At 34.9% G+C, this 16,202-nt stretch overlaps 1 protein-coding gene across 1 annotated transcript in view; it reads right to left on the bottom strand.

The window, feature by feature from the left end:
* The window catches only part of gabrg3 (gamma-aminobutyric acid type A receptor subunit gamma3), a 111,149-nt gene that overhangs the window by 74,309 nt on the left and 20,638 nt on the right, over nt 1-16,202 (bottom strand). The window contains exon 3 of the mRNA XM_026213557.1: nt 9,399-9,466. Within this exon, the coding sequence (XP_026069342.1) occupies nt 9,399-9,466 (68 nt within the window). The remainder of the gene's footprint in view (nt 1-9,398; nt 9,467-16,202) is intronic.

Below are 16,202 nucleotides of genomic sequence, written 5' to 3'. Positions count from 1 at the left end.
CCTGACCTAATATTTTGAATTTTTATTTGTTTGACAGGGAAAGCTGGGCGCAAACAGAAACACACGCACACATATATACATATATTCAGTTATAAAAAAAATACAAATAAAAAACTCCCCAGAAAAAGGGCACAGTGCATTTCTGTATTTTTGCAACGCATGTGTTTTCAAACTGATGAAGATGTTTTCTTAATTTGCTTGTGTTTTTTTTTTTTTTTGCATGTGTAATATTTATTTATTTATTTCATTTGAACACTGAAAAAAATGATTCATAGAATTTACAAAAAAAAAAAAAAAAGTATGGTAAGTGATTACAATCCATTTATTTTAGCTACATTTAAATAAACAAATGCTGAAAGTTAATCAAATAAATTAGTTTATTCAAATATAGCTAAAATAAATTGATTGGAACCACGTACCATAAAATTTTTTAGTAAATTCAATTAAGAATTTTTTTTTTTTATTTTTTTTTTTGCGAAAGCACGTTGAGCTCTCTAGGCCACAGTAGAAGAGACTTCTTTAAAAAAAACATAAAAAATCTTACCGGTTCCAAACTTTTGAACATAAGTGTATAGATCAATTAAAAATAAAGATCAAACAAAACATTTTAAATAAACAGTTTATCCAACATTTTACATAAAGATTATGAATTCAAACATAAACTTAAAACCACATTGTCAACGATTTTGAAGGAATAGTTCACCCCAAATTTGCTAGACTACAATGACACCTCTCATCTGTCTGAGAGCACCTACTCTGTAAACCTTAGGCCACCGACAGGGGAAGCTGAAGGATGACACTCAGTTTGATGCTATCAGTCATGACTCGGCTTCCAAAGGGGTTCATTGATTTTTGAGCTTGACATTACCTCATCACGCCAGCCAAGATATCCACATCATTTCTGCATCATGTTGTCATTACTTTTAGCTGTGCGGCAAATAACAGTTCAGCATGGTAAGTAGAATGATCTTACATTTTAATGTAGATCTTAAGGCTCCAATACTATCAACTGTGGTTTAGGGACACAAGGGATACAAGGAACAGGGATGATTAATGCTAATTTATCAGTCCTATTCAATGTCTGGTTGCTAGCTGACTCATGTTCTATAGAACCATTAAAATCAAATTATATGGCGCTTGAGACATGTTTGTCTGCAGTGAATACTATAAAGTTGGCTATTTCAGCTTTACACAATTAGATTGATGAGCAAAGCTGATTGCTCATGTGGACAAAAATCAACCGGCACTCAGTAAGGCTTTGAAAATCATGGTCAGTTATTAGGAGTATTCATATTTTTGAAGAACCATTACAGCATCATATTACACACTATATTCAAACCACAGTGTTATTTTCATTGCAAATCTATTCAAGCCTCATGTTCAACCCTGCCATTCACATCACACATTGCCTCTTAACAGAAGCCCTCTGAATAATTTGATCATCTCACACTGGCCATTTTTTACCCCTCCAAAAAGCCTGAACACCCTCAGGCAGCCATTGGCCAAGGCCAAGCTTGAATCGCTCAGTGAATGGAATGACCGCTGACTTCAAACTGACAAGCAGATGTTGGCTGATGGCTGCTTTCCTTATTCAGTACCTCCTTAGAAATCCACCACTTCAGCCTCAGGGAGAAACTTTTCCCATCTGCAATCGGTTTCTTTTGGCACCGCAAGGACATGCACCATCCCATGTCTTCCACTAGTGAATATCCTGAGGCTTTTATGTGAAATACAGCAGAAAAGATGGCCACTGGCGATTTTTCTACGTACACTTCAATAAATATTTAGGCCTAAATTTAAGATCTGTGTTTTAAATACACAATGACAAGTTTCATACTTTTATTTTCAATAAATAGAATTTATAATTGTTTTAATCTCATATATTTCAACTAATTACTAATTAAATATTACTTGGTCCACAGCTAATTGTTTTATACAGATTGATTTATGAAGCAAACCACTAGCTTGCTTCAAGCTGTTCCTTATTAACTTCTTCTTGCACGTTTTATGGTGAATTGTGTAACTTATTAATGGAATATAATTACTGTTTACCGTCTGCCTCTGGTTCTGTCAACAGATTGATGAACAGACATGATTTATCTTTCCGTCTGATTGATGGCTGTCAGCGGTTGGGTAGAAGACAACAAATCCAATCATTCCACGCTCCTTCTTAGCGTCATCAAACCACGCGATTGTTATTGTTTTGGTAGTGCGCCATCTCGTGGCAGGTCCAACAGCCTGTACTTTTAATCTCTCACCCCCATGTCATTCCAAACCTGTTTGGAACCTGCTCAGTTCATCTTCGGAAAACAATTTGAGATATTTTGGATGAAAATCTGGAGGTTTGAGACTGTCCCATAGACTACCAAGTAAATAACAGTGTCAAGGTCCATGAAAGGTATGAAAAGTCGTCGTAAAAATACTCCATCTGCCATCAGATGTGCAATCTGGGTTATATGAAGCGATGGGAACACTTTTTGTAAATCCTTTTGCGTCACTCCATATCACTGTGCTGCGTAGGCCCCTATGTCCTCTTCTGTGTCCTTTTATTTCAAATCAAAGCTAAATACACGTAGAAACAGTGCATCCTTGTGGTGCGGAGGACACAGAAGAGCATACGCAGCATATGGTGATATGGATAGACTCAGAGGGAGGAATTATCAGATTGCATTTCTGATGGCAGATGGAGTATTCTGAGTTGGATTTTAATAAAGTTTATGCAAATCTTAAATTTTATAGAGATTATATTGAGTGTACCATAATATAATGTATTTTACTGTATGTGTACTTTAATATTATTAAATATAAATGTGGGGGATCGTAAAAAAACATTATAAAACAGAATATATATATATATATATATATATATATATATATATATATATATATATATATATATATATATATATATGTGTGTGTGTGTGTGTGTGTGTGTGTGTGTGTGTCTGTTATTTATTTATTGTCTCAGATTGATGTACAGACATTGAGTTGATATCTGGAGCAGCACACTTAAACTAAACTATAAAATATTTCTTCTCCACGCATTAGTAAACCAAGCACATGATCTGCAGTGTGAAATGTGCCATTCATCCTGAGCCCAGGAGTGAATGACAAGTGACAGCCAGGTTTCATCATGAAATAAGCTCTCCCCGGCCTTATCAGTGCAGCCGAACCAAGTGAAAATTTGATTTAGATGTATATGCATCTCAGTGTATGTGTTATCAAAATATAGACTCAGTATGTAAACACCACTGACTGATACATACAGATTTGATGGATCTTGATAAGTTTAAATTCAGAAGACAGAATTGCTGCCAGATTTGTAATGGCAGTAAACTGATGAACTGCTGGGATTTCAATATCTCTCCCACAGGTAGGGTTTCAAGGTATAACAGTATAAAAAAAAAGAAGAAAGGATCAGTACGATACCAACAGTTAAGTTCTGCAGTTCAGACAGTGTGACGAAGCATAAAAGCAAAGTTACTATTTTCAGTGTAAAGATACATGAATGCCTGTTTTTAGATTTGGACCTGAATGCATTAATTTTCATATATAATCTTCTAAATCAACGGTGTCTACACTGTTGCTCCTTTTTATTTATTGATCGATTTTTTTTTACCCGTAACATACCCATTTTTGCCAAATAACATCAAGCAAAAGGACTGTCAATAAAAATTAGCCATTTGGGCTAACTTGGGTACATCATTTACATTTATTTGAATAAAAAAATATATAAATTACATTTCTGAAAATATGTGGAGTGAGGATAGAGAGTTTGTCAAAGTACTGTATTTCTTTCTTACCTCTTTATATAAACAATAATTTAATTATTTTTAATCTTTTTTTTTTACATCTATTCCATGCATATTATCATTTTCTGATAACCATTCTATGACCTGTCTTGATTTAAAGGGATAGTTCACCCAAAAATAAAAATTCTGTCAGCATTTGCTCATTCTTAAGTTGTTCCAAAACCTGTATAAGTTCCTTTCTTTTGCTGAATACAAAAGATGATATTTTTAAGAATGTTAGTAACCAAACTGTATAAGTCAATGGCTACAAGTAACTTCAAAATATCTTCTTCTGTGCTCAACAGAGGAAAGACATTCATAAAGGTTTGGAACAACTTGAGGATGAGTAAATAATGACACATTTTCATTTTGAGGTGAACTACAGTCGGTATAGAAAATAATCACCCCCTTTAAATTCTTCTAGGCAATGATAAAAGTCTTTGATTTAAAAAAAAAAAAACACTTCTGAATTGTGCCTGTCCACAACTTTATCCCAGATATCTTTAAACAGTGCCATGCCACCCATAGTTGATTGTTTGCTTCAGTTGCACCATCAAGAACTGAAATGTTCCAGTAAAGTTCTTTTCATGCTGAGCTAATCAAAATGACCACAGCCGATCACAACTGAAAGTCAAATGGCTTTGTTTTCCATTGAGAAAGTGATTAGCTCCACCTGATTGAGTTTACAAGTCATTTTTAGGAGGGGGTGATCCTTTTTCCAACTCAGTTTTTTTTTTTTCAGTGGGTTTTTTTTCTGACATGTTGGTGTTATATCTTTCACTTGAATGTTATAATGTTATAAAATTGCACTGAGCAAATACAGCTAGATAAAACAAAAACTGTGTCTGTCCTCATTCAGGATGCAAAGCAATAAAATGAGAATATTTTAAAGGGTATGATTCTTTTCTATACCAACTGTATCCCTTTAAAGTGATCCAGTAAATGTCCCCAGTATATGCAAAGCTATCACATCCATTCTGTATGGTGCTGATTCAATCCTGCTTACAGGTACCAAAGTTTATTGATCCTGTACCATCTCTAAAGTTAAATATCCAGCAGGTGGGCATAAGGTTATCATAATCAATCAAAATCAACATAGTTTGGCAAAAAAAAGGGGGGGGGGTGGGTAATGAGCCATTGACTCTCCCTGGAAAATGAGTGCAATCTGTAATGGGTGAGCAGAAAGTTAAAGCTAACTGAGGACGAGATCAATACGCAGTTGAAAGAGCCAATGTCTGTGGGCAATCAGTTGTGGCCAGGCCCATAGTCAGCAAGAAAAAGAATGAAGCCAGAGGGACCTTTCCACCTTTTCTGTAGGGAGTTGTGAGCTGGACAAGGATCCGAGCACAGACAGACAGGACCTTTGCCTGCTCTGCAGGGTATTAACTGTGTTTTGTGATGGCGATGATCTGCCGCACGGACTAATCCCCACGTTCTTTTATATAATTGTTACCTATAATCCACAGGATATTAAATGGCTCATGGAAAATTAGGTGCAACTAAAGCGACCTGCTGTGTTGGGGGAAATTGACCCAGTCTATCCTCAATTTTCTGCTAGGCTGTTAATTTATTGTGTAGATGTTGTGCTACTGGAGTGGTGGTGTATATGGGGAATGTGAATGAAGCCTTGAGAGGACCAGATCTGTACCTGTGCAAGCTCTTTCCATAGAAATCTATACATTTGCTTATCTGTAGTAAGGTTTAGTCAGTTTATCAGCATCAGAATAACTAAAACACAAACAAAGACTTTTTGTTAAGACAATTAATGACATCTTAAATGTATTAGCCCAGCAGGAATTCTGGTGCCACAAACAAGTGATAACGAGAGAGAGTTTGTCCCTGTTTGACAATGGTTTTTTGAACATCTTGTGCATAACAATGATTATTCTCTATTTTGCTAATCCACCATCACAGCGTGAACTTGAATAATAATGGCTTGATTTAATTGCAGGTAAATTACACACAGTATTTCCTGCCCATTACAAGTTAGTTTGGTAGTTAGCTGATAATGGTTTTGCATTTATGTATGTATACAAATGGTGTATGCCATTAAAGATAATTACAGGGATAAGGAAAGCAGAGTACAGAAAGTTAATTACAAGTTGAAGAGTGTGCTACATCATAATCTAAATTTCAATAAGGACCAAATAGCATAGATAACATAGCTTAATTTATATCTGTAATACTCTTTGTTTAATAGATAACTAAATTAAACTTATTGTTAATTAATATTTAAACAATAACTAAAATCATTTTTTTTTTTTACATAATTATTGTTTAAAAATAATCATTCATAAATTATGTTTAAGTCAGGAAATCAGTTAGCCTCGCTCATGAATAGATTATTAGATGGCATAATCCTAAAACAATCATAAATGATTTACTGGAAGGCAGGTAAGTAGGAATCATTCATTAGGATAGCATGGATAACACTTCACATTTGTTAACATTATTTAATGCAGTAACTATCATAAACTAACAACAAACAATATATTTTATTACCAACATCAATTAACCTTTGTTAATGTTAATCAAAATGTTTATGTTCATTTTTGGTGAACAGCACAGGCAACGTCATTCAGAACTCTTTGTTCACTTTCTTTTACTGCAGATTCGATAGTGTTGCACCACACAAGTGTGAGTAACTGCTTTTATTACGTGGTCACTATTGCTTTCTCTGTTATTACAGATCATTTCATATGGTCTGAGTATTTATACATTTTTTTCCTAAATAACAGCAGTGTTAGTCTATTAAAAGTGGGTGTTTTTATTTCCGAGTCTACAATCCGTCAAGCCTATTCAAAGAGTGTCCCGATAAGGGGGGTCTAAACAGGAAAGAAAAGAGCCTATTACTTCTAAATTAGGGAATAATTAAACAAAATAATAAAAAAAGTCAGTTCATGACCCTTTTAACTAATTTTAACATAACATTTTTTATCTTAAAAAAGTGCAAGAGTAAATGCTGAGATCAACAAAGATGCTGTATTAAAAATTGGTTAGTTGATGTTAACTAATGCAGTTAACTAATCTTAACAAATGAAACTTAAAGTAAAGTGTTACCAGGTTTTTTCCTTACTTCTTGTGGCTGTTTGAGCAACTTTACAAGCAGCATGTAGGCAGAGGCTCCTGCTCATTCAGACTACTTTTTTTTTTCTTTAAAAATATAATAATAATTTTCCCCCAAAATTCTAAAAGCTGCTGTGGAAAGGTTACAATGATTACTACGTACTTGTACGTCAGAGGCAACCCATGCAGCATGATGACGCTCTAGAAGTGCATTAATGATTCAGTCCCACAGCAAAAAACCCTCCCACTGTATTCAGTGCTGTGTCTTCTGTGTAGGTGTTTGTTCATTTTCTAGGGTTTCCAAACTATGTAATACGGCAGTGGCCAAACAAAGGAAAGCACAAACAGCAGGATTGGAGCATGATGGGAGAACGGATGCCTTGAGGAGGGAGCTGTTGAACATTATCAGATCTCATTAAGATCTTCACTATATGACAAATAGGCAACAATGTATACTGCTTTAATATACACTTTAACAATATATTAGATTTTTTAATCTTTTTGTTGTGTAAAATAGCTTTTATTTATCTTTTTGTTGTGTATGGTGTAACGTCCAGGTGCAAAAATGCTATTTGCTTTGTTGGCTGAGCTAGTCCTTTCACTGATGTGCAAATAACCTGCCTGGCAATGTTATTGTATGTGTGGCATTTCAAGAAAATGAAATTGTCATGGACAATAAATGAGATATCGGGAGATAGAGAGACACAGTGTCACAGAGCACAAGATAATAGATAAATGTAAGCATATTTAAATGTTTCTCGCACTCCCTTTGCATTCAGACAACTCAGAAAGCCCACACAATAAACCAAAATGAAAAGATAGGAAGATTACAATAAGTTAGATATTTCAATTGACTTCCATTCATGCTATTGTGAACACCTAACTCATCAGAGAAATGAAACATTTCTGAATATGCAAATAAATCACGTGAATATGCATGACTTGGTTCGTTCCAGAGGTCATGACCTCTGTTCCATTCAGATGCCAAAAAGTATTCCAGTGTTCCAAACTTAAACTTAATGTTTAGACCTTGGAAACTTTTTAACACTCTTGAATATTATTGTCTGCTGTGAATTGTAAGAAACATCTCCCTTAAGGCTTTAAAACGGCCCTTAACACACTGTTAGGTGACATATTGATCAATAGCTGCTGTTTCTTTAGGTGGTTGTTTGGCCGCTACTCATTATCCAACAAACATTTCTCTTGCACTCAGAGCTCTGGGCTGTAATAATTGGAAGTGAATTTTCAAGGATGAAACTGATGCATTGGGAACCAAAGACAGAATGGAGCTCTAGAGAAATTTCACATCCACCAGAAGTGATCTGTCACCATCGTCCACATTTACATATGATTTCTATTGAAGCGCACATAAATATGGAACAAGCTGCTGCTCTATTTAATTTTTTATTACTATAGTAGATAAAGGGAATCAAGTGCAAACTACTGTGCAAAAAACAGAGATATTATTTTCCTCTGCTGCTTTCTATGTCTCATTTAAGTCAGAGTTTTTATATTTTTCTCTGTCTCCTTTTTTCTTCCTGTGTCTTTCCCCTGAAGCTTGTCTGTGCCTCAGGGAAGTTGAAGCTTAAGCAATAGGCTCACATCTCAGAGGGATTGCTAGTGGCCCTGCTTTCAACTCAAACCTACATCCTGTCACACCGATGGGACTAAACTATAAGTGTTGAATGAGTGAAAGAAAGAAAGAAAGTGAGAGTGACTTATAAAAAGAGAAAAAAATACATTAAAGGTCCCGATATATACTTCAAGCAAAATCGTAGAACAAACTTCATTTAGAACAAAATCTGGCCAAAACTAACTTCATTCTGTGTTTTCCGGCTGCAAAACACCTTCGTACAACCAATGATCCATGCCGATTACATCATAGGAGGTGTGCACTGTGGCTCCGCCTTCTTTCACGCGTAACTCTTCTCTGGGTCAATTTTGTCTGTCGAGTCCCTAAAGTTGAGATGCTTTATGGTAACAAATTAATTTGTGCTTCTGATGAAAATAGACACTGACACTGTTTTTCATGTTTAATACTGCTGATTGCTTTTAAGCAATATATTGAATAAAGCGCCATTTAAATAAACGTTAGGTGACTTCACGGGAGTGCTAATTTGCAAAGCTTGTGCAAACATACCCGTGTTGCTATGATCAGATTTTCGTCCCAAAAATTCTTGATGCTTTCTCCATTTTTGTTAAGCTTATTTTTTTTACTGAGAGGAAAGCACGCTGTACATGTTTACATATTCATATAAGCTTTGTTTTCATCAGAGTTGGCAGCGTTGGGATGTTCGCTAACAGTAACTGCTCATGTATTTCGAACTTCGTATTACCCCTAAATGAAGCAGGAAAAGGAACTTTGTTTTGAGTATATCTGCGGCCTTTAAATAAAAAATGTTCACCCCAAAATGAAAATTATGTCATTATTTTTGCAGTTTTATGGGGGGGGGGGGGGGGGGTGAACTATCCCTTTAAATTCATCAAAACAAAATGCATGATGACTAAAATAGCACAGTTTATGAACGGGCACTCACTCACCATATTTATTGATGACACAGGTCCAATACTATTTATGTAGATGTCAACATCAATGACTGTTGGTTTAACTGCAGAGAGAGAGAGAGAGAGAGAGAGAGAGAGAGAGAGAGAGGAATGACATTAGTCTCATTACCATACAACAAACATGTTTCTGTGAAAATAGCTTGAATATACTAATCTAAGAAAGTGTTACAGTTCCTGAAATGTTACACTCTCCATCTATTTATACATCCCGTGTTTTCTGTTTGACAATGTTTAATGAGTTTAATGAATAAAGTGTCTGTACACCAAGAGGTCATAAACTTGTGATGCCATTACACTGCATAATCTTCTCACTCTTAAAGGATTTCCTCTTTGAGCAGTTGATTACAATAATCTACAGTTTTAAACATTGGTTTGATTGACATTAAATGTGGCTGAAAAGCACTCGTCACTTCTGAGAGATGAAGTGGAAAGTTGGGGCACAAAGGAAAGGAACTGTGAGAATTTCAATATGAGTGAAAGCCTGCCTGACAACCCTTCATTAGGAAAGCATTTTCTGTAGCCGAAGAGATGGAAGAGGGGTTCATTCTTCACAAAACCAACAAAATGACAAAAAGACAAGTACCATCAACTTCATATCATCTGCATTGTTCTCAAGAAACACAGGATTTTAAATTTTCACAGTCATTAAACATTCTCACTGACAGTCACCACACTGTTAAATCGTAAGCTACATGTACTTTTTAAATGTTTAAATTTAAATTTCAAAAGATTTGATTTTGTTTTTTTGGGGATGATGTAAAAAGTTTACTTTGTCATAATCTTTGAAAATTGTAATAACCACATTTTCCCTTGATGCCTTGGCCGACCTCTGACCACTTCAGTCCTCAAGTCAACAGTCAACAGTGCTCAAGTGGGCAAAACCCCTTCAGGTGTACTTACTCGTAAATATGAGCATGACATTGTCAGTCTCCAATCTCATTTCCCAAATGCCTTCTTCACTGAGTGTGCATCAAAATAAAGATTCTCATCTGTGCAAGAATTAACAGTGTCAGTTGCCTTAATATCTTGCATGATGTCTTGAAGTAATGCAGACAGTACTACATCAGGGTTCTGACATACAAAGTTTTAACCCAATTAAAAATAAATAAATACAATTATTTAATAGATTCAAAAATGAAAACACACACACAAAAAATGTTTAGCAGAATTTCCAAACTAGAAGGGTCCATATAACTCATGACTTGAAGCTTGAAATTCAATGGAAAATTGTTCATTTGCTTAAAACGTTCAGCTCCAGTCACCAATCATTCATGGAGTCACTTTTAAATATGGATAAAAGCATAGACATTCTAAAAAATATCCTTGACTGGTTTCAAAAGGAATTTGAGTTGGACTACTTGTTTAATATGTTGTTTTCTTCATTTTGTATTGACTGGACTGGACTGATTTTGATTTGAAACCAAAACCATGTTCCTGGCTGAGTACTTACTATTACTTACTTACTACTGCTAGAAACATGAAGCATTTATTAGTTGAAGGCAATACTTTGTATCTGTTTTAATATTCTATTGGATATGTTTGATTAATTATAAAGAGCTAAAACACACTGCTGTCAACTTAGAATGTGATATGGGAAATAACAGCTAAGTACCATGAATATTTCATTACTCACGTAAGTCACAGTTCATCATCCAATGTCCTATTTCACAGCTTTGAAAATTACATTTATAGTTTGTAATTGCTTTCAATTTACAGCAATGATACAAATTAGACAGATATTGTTGCTGTGCTATGATAATGTGCAATAAAGTTAATGTGCTTAGTGTTTGGACCTGGACACACAATGTTTGTTTGTGCATCCATATAAGATTTATAGATCTCTCCCTGATGTCTGCCAGTGTCATGATAACTGAGCCATCACCATCCACAATTTTTGCACTCTTTCTCTCTCACAACTTCCTTTGAAAAGTCAGGGAGCAAGCATGGTTAATGTTATTCCGTGTAAACTAGTGTTTGTTAATTGTGGTCTGGTGTCAGGTGAGGGGGTCAGGGTCCTGTCTCCAATAGAGGATGTCTGATCATTAGAGTTAAGATGAGGACAGGCACCTGCTGCAAATGCACACTAACTCTTTACACACAGATATGGCCACCTAGCCAAGAAAAGAGAAGACGAGTGATGAGAAAAAGAGGCAAACACAGGTAAAAAATAAATATATGAATGACTTTGGAGGGATGCATAATACTGGCAGGAGTAAAACCCAGAAGGAAATCAGAGTAGAGAACAGACATTTAATCTTACACACAACAATCAAGATCTATTTCAGTGCCTATTTGAGTGAATATGACACTGCATACAGTATTTTTATTGTAAAATTATGAATAATAATGCTCTTGATAACTTGCCGTATAGTTCTTCATCATGTTTTAACCATCTTATCATGGCACATGAGTAAATAATTTTTTTGCATTCCCATTAAGTCACCAAATTCACTGATTTATATTCACAAAAGACTGAATGCTACTTGCAAGCAAAACAATCTTATAATGCGAGTAATTAAGAGACTTGTCTATGCTTTGGTAATGTTGTTAGGTCATTCGCACTATATGAAAATCACCGTGATCAAAGGCTGTCTTCACTGCAAGCTGCGAAAGACCCTATAAGCAACCTCATAATTTACAAATAAAAAAAGAACTGATGGCAAGGAAATCTTGGACAGAGAATGATACAAAAAAAAATAATGATAATATATAGTTAATAATAATAGTTAATGGAAGTTTTGTGTGTTGTTTCAAAACAAATAAATCAGAAACAAAAAGGTATCTTGCATCAAAAAATGTAGTTCAAATATATTCCAATAAACATGTGGCTTTGAATGTAAGATTGAAGAACAGATTAATTTAGTTAAAGAATTGTGTAAATTATTTCTATAAATAAATATCTAACACACAGTGGCTCTTATTAATACTTTATACAATATATTATATAATAGGAAGTGTTTATGATGCACAAAGAAAGGGAAAAAGCAAACATCTCAGTCCCTAAGAATAAATAAATGGTCAAGACAAAGTCAATGCAAGAAGTAAATCATTTATATGTATTGGCAGACAAAGTTAATTACAACCAATGATTAAACAAACACCCTAGAATGTAATCAATACCAGCTAAATAGAACTAACCAATGAACCATTTGACATTTTAAGCAACACCCCAAGTGAGAATGAACAGTACATCATGCCTTTTGAGGCAAGTGAACTTTAAATGCAACATCCACAACTAACTAACTAAATCATGCTGATTTGGTGTTCAATACCCATTTCTTCTTATTATCAATATTAAAGTACCCCTTTCATTCAGTGTGCAATGTAGCTGTATGTGAATCTAACAAATCAGCAAAGTTTTAAAGCCGATCATGCATTATAAATACAAAGAATCAACTCTGAACTAAAAGTTCTCAGTAATTCAAATCCCACTTCCATGATGGCTACACGTCACAGGGTAACACATTTGCATAATGCTGCTCTACATTGGCTGGCCGCAAATAACTTGACTCGCCCTCAAAAATGTTGATCCAGGAACATGTTGTACTTGGTGAAATCACGCTCACCATACCACAAAAGTACAAACCCAATCTTTTTATGTGTTCCCATCATTTTACTGACAACTGTTTATCTGAAAGATGTCTCGGTACCCAGTTTATTTGGACCAGCTGACTCCACTGAATCACAACCTGTAAGTATGAGAAAATATAAACATCTATTATTTATACAGAGCATTCAAAATTCGAAACTATAGCAATGGCCATATAATTTCCAACACACACTGTACATGGTAGAACAATCACAACAGACTAGGCCATCTGACCAATCAGAGAAGAGTAGGAAAGGAAAAGCAAAGGAAAATGTGGAGAAACTGAATCTTAGAACTGCTTTGAATGAATAGTTTGAGAATCGTTGGAAAACGAGGTGATATGAAATAATTATTTTCAGAAATCAAAAGACATCTTTTTTGACCTCGCATGCATGTAAACCTATTGTAGGAGACTCCCAAAACAATATTAGGAACCTTAAAAAGGCATAATAGGGGCACTTAAAAAAATTGGGCTGCTTTAGATTTTTTTTTAGGATTCTTTGATGAATATAAAATTAAAAAGACCAGATTTAGCATTATAATGAAAGAAAAGCATTCATTTCTTTAGAAATAAACAAATTACCTTACTGACCCCATATTTTAATATATATTAAAATGAATAAAACTTAATCACTAGACTTCTGGGGCTATCCAAAGAAGTACTATATAACTGTATGACACTCCTAAAATGGTACAACAAGTTTTTGAATGGAAAATTGAGGAAAAGAGAAAAGGAAGAGAGAAGAATGGAGACAAGCTGAAGCTCAATTCTGCTCTGAACCCTGTGACACTCTTGTGCTGCTCAACCTCTTATACATCTGTATTCCTATAGGACTTTGGGCCTCCCTGCATCCTCATCCATGCCTCCACATTATCGAACCACGTCATGAACAATTCATTGGTGGGATTTCATGCTCAGCTTCCACCCAACATTTAAAGAGCAATCTTTTAAATGTATTAGCGGTCCATCTCTACAACCAACACAAACATCATTATGTAATCCAGTTCAACACAGGCCTTATGTCTTGGCCAATTAAATCAGAGCTGAAAGTTTTGCAGTCTAACAACATGATTATGTCACATGCAGATAATAGGGTTTATCATGCATTTTTATGCCATTGTGTTGCTGAGGGACATCCCTTCCCTTCAACATCACTGTATTTGTTTTTAAATGCAATTTGACAAACAATCATTTGATAGACTAATGGCTTGAGTCCTATTTTTATTAAGCTTACGTGTATTAACGGTGGCATAAAACAGAATGCAGGCTTCTATAATTTTACAGTCCTCTGATTTTATCCAAGGGATGCAATCTTTAAGGTGGGTGTTCAGTTGCTAAGAAGAGGATGTAAATTACGCTGAGCATGTTGACAGGTAAGGCTCACAAGATTTGCCACGAAAGCTTAGGAAGTGATCAAAGTGTATCATGTTTGGCAAGTGACCATGTCATGGATGAACGCAAAGGCAATTTTTGTTTTACGTTTCCTGTCAGCCATCATCATAGAATAGAAACAAATTAGCAGCAATCAACCCTGCATGGCTACATTTGGCCCCTGCACCATTATGTTTCCTCCCAGAGCTGTGTGTGTCCATCGATGAGAACATTAATATGCAAGCTTTCTGCCCAGAATCACCATAGACACACTAATTAAATCACCCGCGACGGACCGAGAGCAGGAACATTAATGATGACATCCACAACCCCATAAACAGTCATTAAAACCCTCTAAACTCAGAATCCCTGACCTTGTTAATGATGCGGCCATTTAGAGGTAAAATGACATTTGATGAAAAGTCTGTGGCAAAACCTAGTAAGTTTAGTCTGAGTCCATGTCTGCAGCTGTCTATATGAACATAAAAGGAAGTTCATAAGAAGCTGATCCGACATGTAGCAATGAAGTACAGTGGGTTTAGAAAAGAATCACCCCCCTTTAAAATGATCACATTTTGTTGCTCTGCAGCCTGAAATGAATACGGACACAGTTTTTGTTTTATCCAGCTATATTAACTCAATGCAACTTATAACATCCAAGTAAAAGATATAACAATAACATGTCAGAAAACAGCTTTTAGTCTGTTGGGATATGTCTCTATTACTTTGCACATCTAGACTTTGTAATATTTGCCCACTATTCTCTGCATGTGACTTGAAATCTGCCATCTTTACTCAAGAAAGCCTGGTTACTTTGAACTAATCATTTGAGAGATAAATGCCATGTGATCACTAACAAGTAAATTATGTAATGACAAAACTGATTGACTGACAGCCCCAAAAGAACATGTAATTATCCTGCTATGATGAAAAATAGGGGGAAATATAAGTATATACTTTAAAAAGAATCAAGAATCAGATAATGATATCAGATTTTTTTTTTTTTACTTATACGTGGTACACAAATAAAGTTAACTGTTGAACTTTGCATGTAGCTAATTTAATACTTGAGCAAAAAAAGAATGAATACCTTATACAAATATTGAGAAAAGATACACAATTTCCTGTGAAATTAATGAAAATGTGCTTACATTTATTATGAATATTTCCCATTTATAATGAATCCTAGTTGAGATTGTTGCAATGCATCAAAAACCAAAGTGAGTATATGCAGGATACAAATGATTTAAAATTTGTGGATTCAATTGAATTTAATTGACTATAGAAATGCCATGAAATGCCCATTGCGTGTTTCTGTTTCTGGTTCAGCAGTACAATATGTAAGCACTCTAGATGAAGTGCGAACAAGAACTGAGCTTCACTTCATGCTATATATGTCCATTATAGTTTAAGCTTGCTTTAAAATCATCTGCATACATGAAGACAATTTAGGACATCAACAGATTACTATACAAGTATACATAACAGTATGATATTACACTATCAATGAGATACTCAGACAATGGACCAAAAAATACATATTTTAAATATAAACATGTACAGTATATATATTTTATCTATATAATGTATAATTAATAGTGTACATGTATACTAAAATGTTAAACATTCATCATTCTTTATATCCTTATGCAATATCTGTTTATTCAGCCATAAATGGAATGTATTTTGATTGTATATTCATGGCCAAATAAATTTAAATTCATAAAATTATTTTTTAGTATATGACGGGGTTTATAATTAAGCTCCTACTCAGGGGTGGGTCTACATGGTGGCCGTGGGAGGGCACCGCCTCCCCCTG

This window comes from Carassius auratus, chromosome 31 (assembly GCF_003368295.1).
Source record: "Carassius auratus strain Wakin chromosome 31, ASM336829v1, whole genome shotgun sequence".
Taxonomy (NCBI): Eukaryota; Metazoa; Chordata; class Actinopteri; order Cypriniformes; family Cyprinidae; genus Carassius; species Carassius auratus.
Note: the sequence above shows the minus strand (reverse complement) of the source record. Positions and strands in the feature narration are given on the sequence as shown.